We start from the raw sequence: 7,914 nt of genomic DNA, 5'->3' as shown, positions 1-7,914 counted from the left end.
ATTTACCCCCGAACTATCACCATCAAGATCCATACCGGTTGGTTTTATGCATTAACAATGTGGAATGTGTTCCCATGAAATGACCGCAGTCCTGTGCCGGAAGGCTGACTGGTCAGTGCGCATAGGACTAGATGCAAGGGGTGGGACTGGAAGTCTAAATTAAAAACACAGAGCCTTCCCAGCAGCTGTGACCGACCCAAAATGGAATTACAAAGCGAGCCACTAACCCAGAGATATGGAGCTATCAGGACGCAATGTGGCAAATTGTTAATTCCCCCCCCCCCTCCCCCACAAGTTATATCGCAGGGCAAAATAGGGTTGCTGGCGAGGCCAGACCAGCAAAAGGCCACCAAAAAGTCTACAAGAGTCTGAAGAGTCCTCTTACCACGACGGGCCGCTGGAGCCGCTCAGTCCTCTCCATGCCTCCTTTGCCACACTCTCCTCACCACAGCCGACCCACGGGGGGCAGTGCCTTAGTCCACAGTCTGTGTGTGTGAAGTACCAACTAGCGTGTCTGGTTAGCTCGACATGTGCACATATGCAGAGAGATCCAGAAAATAGTGCAGTGTGTGAGAGAAAACCATGAGACGCTCTCTTACCCTCCAAAACCCTTTTAGGCCCACCCCGCCGCTCCCGTATACCTCCACAACTCAAAGGAACGTGAACCTTGTGTAAAGGAAGGGAACTGGAGCCAGCGGGACGGGGGTCAGGTTGCAGGACTTGTGCTACATTTGCAAACTGGGGAAATATATTTAGCCGCGGGCCCGGCAGGAACAGGGACGTAAGTGCGCTGGGGCCAAGCGGGAGGCTTGGTATGCAGCCGTCAGCCACCCAATGCCCCAGCTGACGTGGGACGGGACGGCGCAGTGCCCAGGGAAACCCCCCTCCCCTCTGTGGCTCACTCACTCATTCTGACGCTGCCGATCTCTTACGGGCGCACAGAACCTTGTCCAGGACCACTTTGAAGCAAATGGCTATGGACACCTCTGCAGACATGAGACTAAAGACCACTAGTCAAAGTCTAGAGACATTTTCCCCAAATATAAAGCTCTTCTAAAGCATTTGATCCAATTTAGTCTTTTGGTCAAGATCCAAAGACACCTGTTACAATGCTAAAGTGGTAGGTCTTAAGACTTTAGTTACAAGTTGTAAATCCACACCATTTACCATGGTGTGCCAAAAGTAATTTCGTCTAGCTCGTAACCTAACTAATTTCATAATAACAACTGTAATCTTAAGTGCAGAGTAATTATGTCTTCAGTTATTTAGTCTTGATCCAAACCCAACTCAAGTTCCTAGAGCAAGTCTTTACTCATTAGGCCCAAGTCCCTAGTCATTGTGTCCAATTCTAGGGCAGGTATTAAATCACTTAATCCAAATCTTAGCTCAAGGTCTACAGACATTCAGTCAAGTTCTAAAACCAGCTCACGTTCCAAGTTAATTGTTCCAATTTGAAATAGGCTTTTAATCATTGGGCCCAAGTCGAAAGCAGATCTAAAGCCATTTAGTCCAGTTTAAACCTAGCTCAACTTTCAAGTCATGTTTCTCAAGTCTAGAACAAATATTGGATCTTCTGGCCCGAATCTAAAGTGAGTCTTAAGTCTTTAGGCCCTAGTCCAAAGTCCTCTTATCCAAGTCCAAAACAAGTGCCAGGTATTTTAGTCAAAGCAGATAGAAAGTCATCTATTCAAATCCAAATGTAAAACTTGGATTTTATTGACTTGAGAATTCAATTTCAAGTCTTATGTCATGCTGTCCAAGTCTATTTGGGTCCTGTCTAAAGCTAATCTTATAGTTCACATTCAAAACCAGTTCCAGTTCTGAGACATTTTTGCTAGATCCAAATCCAGTCTCATCTGATCTTATTCCAGTGGCGGTTTAAAAGCACATAGTGAAAATCTTCCTCTCCAGATCAAATTCTGAATTAATTTGGTCAAACAGATTACTTGTCCTTCACTAATTAAAGAAGGGGTGGGTGTCCACTTGTGTCCACTAGAGGGGAACCTGTGACCCTATCTAAAGCCACCTGTAGTTGATGACAACACACTTAGCAGGCGCGGGTGTAAGAATGGTGAGCCACCAGTTGGTCAGACTCTACAGCAACTGGAACGCTGCTGAGATTCATATGTCAACACTGGCAACAGCACCACACAACCCTTTAGACCAGCGGCTCTCAAACTGAGTCCTCTCTGTTCACAGCCATTTTGTAAGTGGACGCAGAACATGTCAGCTAGCAACCATGGATAAATATTGAATGCAATTAATAATCAGCTTGAAGTGGTGGGACTTGGGGTGTACAATGTATTTACAGTTCACCACTGAACTGTCAGGTAGCAAATACCACTATGTATTCGATCCTTCTTATGTCTCTACACGTCATGTTTTTGCCAGGAAAATATATATGCTTAAAGTCTAAGAGTCGTCTCTTGGCTTTCCACGCCCAGACGAGAGGCGCGAGCCACAAGTTAGCTTGCGAGCTAACACTCTCCCATAGCTAACATCGCAAACTGGTGGCAGACTTTTCCGCTTGTTGTTGTATCGGTCTGCAGGTCCACATAACAAAGATACTTCAGTGAAAGGCGATCGTTTCCGAACACAGCAGCACACATTGTTCCACGTCGTGCTCAGACTATATGACAGAAAGTTATTTGAGCACATACTTCCTGCTAGTTATATCGCAACAACTTTTAGCTTAACACAATATGCATAACACTTGAGAATTTTTAAATACCGACACCGCTAAACTTTGGGAGTGTTGGCAACGCTATCTAGCTAACTGCACACGGTTCCGGCACAAATGATATCTTTTAGTGGGGGAGGACTGACTCATGCAGGTTGCCCAACAACAACATGACTGGGCAGCTGAGCTTCTCATGCCAGTGCGTTACCGGACCTGTTTTAGCCACACACACACACACACCCCCCAAAAAATCTGGAAAATGGAAATGGTGAAAAACTGAATTACAGAGTTCTGGCTCCATGCACGAAATGATCTTCAAACATGCATTTCTATTGTGTTGAGAAATAAACCTCAGAATTCCTTTTAATGGGTCTTTAAATAAACTGAGCCTTAGGCCTATATGAATGTGGCTGTTTTGATACTATCATCAGTGTAACAGTTGTGCAAAAATCACGTCCCCTTCCATCTACACCGTCATTGCTCAGGAAAAGCCCGGCACACATCGCCAGCGCCCGCGGCAGACAGTCATCTTCATCGTGTTTTTGTTTAACTTGATGCGCGAACGAGGCTACGCAAACACGTAGGCCGCGGTGGCGCCCACGCGCGCAAACAGAGCGCCATCGAAGCGCCGTCTCCCTTGCATCTCCATCCCACTGTGGCTGCGAGCGCGGGGAGATTCAGAGGCCCGGTTGCCATAGAAACCCGGCCCCGGTACACCAGCCGGCTCCCGCCGACGGTTGATTGTGTGATTCTGTGCATGTGTGCGTCGATGAATACGTATGCTCTTGCGTAGGTGTGTGCGAGACTAACGCCTATATGGGGCCTCACTTTGAGCAAAGAGAAATGGAAAAATGAGGTGAATGTATCAAACCTGCAGGGCGTATACCGGCTTCTTGGCAGGAGTGTTTTTCAAATTAAAAGATGGGAAGTCATGTGCATGCAAAAGAAACTGGCAACTCACTGTGAAACTTCATTTGATCAAAATCCCAAATTATTCGTTGAAAAACTCCACTTTAATTTCATCAGACCACAGGATATGTGGCATCTTCGAGCATCTGAAATTGCACCCAAGGATGAGCCAGATTTGTGGAGCGCCACGATTCTTTTTCCGGCCGATTTCTTTTTATTTTGACATCATTTCAAACAAGGTGGAAGAGTGCTTGAGATGTGGCCTTAAATGCATCCCCAGGTGTGCCGTCAATTAGCTCACTTGTTAGTTTAGCTATCAGGAGCTTCCAAAGCCATGACCTCATCATCTGGGCTTCCCCATGTTCTTTAGCGTGTGTGTGTGTGTAATCGTTTCACCTCTAAGAAAATAATATAAAATTCTCTAAGAAATTCTGTCATTATGTCTCACTAGCTGTGCATTTAACTAAATTAAATAATTTTAGCGATCCTGACGGACCTAAAACAGGAGAGATTTATTCTTATTTGACTTCCGACAGTGAGACAAAAAAAAAATGTGCTTTTGCACAGTGTATGTAAACCTCTGGCTTCAACTGTAGGTCTGAACAAAAGACGAGGAAAAACAACGGCAGGGGCCATCCGGAAGTGACCGTAACGGCCCGATTTGGCCCGCGGACCTCGAGTTTGACACCCTGCGCCGAAGAAGCGGGATGGATGCTACCTGTCGGACGAAGCTGTTGGACGTGGTGTCGGAAGAAGTGCTTCCATCGGAGCGTTTGAAGCGGCTCTTCCTCTTGGCGTACTTGCCCTGAAGAGAGAGAGGTGGGTGGGTGTGGGTTTGGGAAAAAAAAACAAAAGAAAAAGAAAACAAGTTTGCCCCCGTACAGTCGTTTATCTTAACAGATCATTCTAAAAGCCTTGACCGGCCGCTGTGGGCACACACACACACTTCACGAACAACTCCGGCGACTCCTCATTTTTCATGTTCCATTGTAACCCTCTAATCAGATTGGCGGACCTCTGCCAAATTGGTTCTGTCCGGGTTGGGCAGAGGCCACTCATTACATTAGGAGCCCACCCCTGGCTGCATCGCCATGGTTACGCAATGCCGGCTAATCACGTTTGCGTGGCGACGGCCTGTTTTTCTTCTTCGTCGCCGCCGCCGCGCCGGAACAGAACGCACCGCCGAACACTGATGTGCGCTTCTGTTACGCGCGCATCAGACACTCGAATTACACATTAGAAACAGATCTCGGTATGATGCGCTGCTCTTCGATACCACTACAACCACAAAAATACGCATACTACACAACGAGTACCTCTAACAGTGTCAGTCAAAGCTAAGCATTGTTACCTTTTTGACTCTGCAGGTATACCTAATAGAGTGTCCAATGCATGTGCATTACCTTGTTATTACATCAGGACAGGATCACGCTTATTTTACATGTTTAGCAGATACAAATAAATCATCCATCCAACCATTTTCTTAGCCGCTTATCTTCACGAGGGTCGCCGGAGTGCTGGAGCCTATCCCAGCTGTGAACGGTACACCCTGAACTGGTTGCCGGACAATCACAACTAGGGGCAATTTAGAGTCTCCAAATAACGTTACATGTTTTTGGGATGTGGGAGGAAACCAGAGCGCTAAAGTCTCAGGGCTAAAGTCTTCAGTTACAAGTTGTAAATCCTCGTCATTTACCATGGTGTGCCTTAAGTAATTTCGTCTCGCTAAGAACCTAACTAATCACTAATTTAATAATAATTGTAATTTTAAGTGTAGAGTAATTTTGGAGCAAGTCTTTACTCATTAGCCGCAAGTCCTTAGTCATTTTGTCCAATTCTAGGCCAGGTCTTAAATTACTTCATCCAAATCCTAGCTCAAGGTCTAAAAAAGGTCTGTAGTCATTTAGTCGAGTTCTAAACACAATTCACATTCTAAGTTAATTGTTCCAATTTGAAATGAGCTTTAAGTCATTGGCCCCAAGTCGAACTCAGATCTAAAGCCGTTTAGTCCAGTTTAAACCTAGCTCAACTTTCAAGTCATGTGACTCTTAAGTCATTGGACAAAGTCCTTTTGTCCAAGTCCAAAACAAGTATTTTAGTCAAAGCAAATGGAAAGTCATCTATTCAAATCCAAACCCATCCATCCATCCATCCATTTTCTTTGCCGCTTATCCTCACAAGGGTCATGGGAGTGCTGGAGCCTATCCCAGCTGTCACCGGGCAGGAGGCGGGGTAGACCCTGAACTGGTCGCCAACCAATCGCAGGCAACATCGAGACAAACAGCCGCACTCACAAACACGCCTATGGGCAATTTAGAGTGTCCAATTAATGTTGCATGTTTATGGGATGTGGGGGGGAAACCCACGCAGGCACAGGGAGAACATTCAAACTCCACACAGGCGGGTCCTGGATCGAACCCGGGACCTCAGAATTGAGAGGCCAACGCTTTACCAGCTGATCCCCCGTGCCGCTCATCTGTATTTATGGTTTAAAAAAAAATGCAAACCCCTTATAACTGATTAACAACCACGGGTGATTACCCAATTGATTTAATTGGCCCGAAAATACTACTTATATAATAAAAAATAGTACTTTGACTTTTGAGACAATGACAATGACATTAATTCCTCATTTATTACAGAAGTTAGGTTCCAGTCCACCCATATTGAAGGACAAGATCACTTCACTGCAGTGTAGAAGAAGAATTACGACGTGATGAATTTTGTAAGCCACTGCAACATTATGAACATTAACACTGCACTTAAATGTGGGGGGGGGGGACTATTCTTATATATTGACTGAATTAAATTCATTGGATATAAAAGTTAAATAAAAAAATGTCCCAAAAGTTTTAAAAGTTCTTTAAGATTACAATAATTATAAATAATACAAAAGTAATGTTAAATACAGCTGAACTGTAAAATATCCATTAAGTCTCTCCCCCCCCCCCCCCTGGATTTTTAGGAGGGTGCTGGTATTAAAAAAAAATGTATGCGGGTGCTGGGAAGGAAAGATGGCGTGGCTCCTTGTCAGTAGGGAGGGGAAGCGAAGAAAAGGCCAGGGAAATGCCAGCGACAGGAAGCGCAGGGGCTTCCTGTTGGTGAACGTCCCATCAGATTAAAAGTAGTGTATAATTAAAAAGGAAGAGAGCAAGGGGTGTGTGTATTGAAGTGGAAACGGAGAAGGGGAAATGTAATTTCCTGGCCCCTGGTTGATATCTTTAAATCGATTTGATTAGTTTCATCGCAGTTTGACGGAATTCCTATAATTCTGATTGTTTGGATGGGCACCGGGCACAAAATAGCCACCCGGGTCAAATTTTTGAGTTTTGAAGATCAAATGATTTTGTGTTGAATTGCTAACTTGAGTAATTAATTTCTTTATTTTTGAGTTTCAAAAGCAGAACTTCAGCAGTTTTGATTGGCCATTGGAATGAGAGAAAAAATAAAATAATAATAAACAGCGTTGGCCTCACAGTTCTGAGGTCCCGGGTTCGATCCAGGTCCCGCTTGTGTGGAGTTTGCATGTCCTCCCTGTGCCTGCGTGGGTTTTCTCCGGGTGGGCACCCCGGTTACCTCCCACATCCCCAAAACATGCAACATTAATTGGATACTCTAAATTGCCCCGAGGTGTGATTGTGAGTGCGGCTGTTTGTCTCAATGTACGTTGCGATAAGCTAGCAACCAGTTCAGGGTGTACCCCGCCTCCTGCCCGTTGACAGCTGGGTTAGGCTCCAGCACTCCTTGCGACCCTCGTGAGGATAAGCAACAAAGAAAATGGATGGATGGAAAACTAAATAAGCAGGTTTTTAGTCACATAGCATCAATTGAAGAGCCATGGTACTGCTCTTCCCGGTGTGCTCGCCTGAGCGTCGTATAAGACAGACAGACTGATGTTACAGCTCATCAGTACAGCGCTAATATGAGTAGTTCTTTGCAAAGAATGAGGAATTTGTGAATATGAGTAGTTATGTTGTCTGTTTGTTTTCAAATATGGCATAGATAGTAATTAGCATCAGCATTAAGGTTTTTTTTTCAACAGTAAACTTCAACTGGAAGTGACAATAAACAGCTGTTAGCTTTTTTTTTTGTTTATTGTGAAGTGATTTGCGTTGAGTTCACTGCCACCACACAGCACTCACACCTCAAGTCAGCGGTCACATGTCAAAGCATAAAAAATGGATGAAATATCTCGAAAAAATGTTGGTTCCCCGTACTCCCAAATTTCATCTTAATGTGTCAAATGAGTACAGTTTGGGGTTTTCGTGACCTCAAACTTGTTGGATGCAAAGTTGAAGCAAATGATCACTTAGCATCTGACTCTT

At 44.8% G+C, this 7,914-nt stretch overlaps 1 protein-coding gene across 4 annotated transcripts in view; it reads right to left on the bottom strand.

Moving 5' to 3' along the window:
* The window catches only part of cacnb1 (calcium channel, voltage-dependent, beta 1 subunit), a 40,781-nt gene that overhangs the window by 30,019 nt on the left and 2,848 nt on the right, over nt 1–7,914 (bottom strand). The window contains exons 1-2 of one of the 4 annotated variants that reach the window (XM_061845434.1): nt 600–887; nt 386–485 (exon numbers count right to left, since the gene is read on the bottom strand). In XM_061845434.1, the coding sequence (XP_061701418.1) occupies nt 386–421 (36 nt within the window). In that variant the 5' untranslated portion in view covers nt 422–485; nt 600–887. Of the gene's footprint in view, nt 1–385; nt 888–4,307; nt 4,395–7,914 lie in introns of those variants that run through there. The other 3 variants (XM_061845433.1, XM_061845431.1, XM_061845432.1) reach the window with 3 other exon arrangements.

This window comes from Syngnathoides biaculeatus, chromosome 16 (assembly GCF_019802595.1).
Source record: "Syngnathoides biaculeatus isolate LvHL_M chromosome 16, ASM1980259v1, whole genome shotgun sequence".
In the NCBI taxonomy this organism is placed as follows: domain Eukaryota; kingdom Metazoa; phylum Chordata; class Actinopteri; order Syngnathiformes; family Syngnathidae; genus Syngnathoides; species Syngnathoides biaculeatus.
This window is presented reverse-complemented; position numbering and strand designations above follow the sequence as displayed.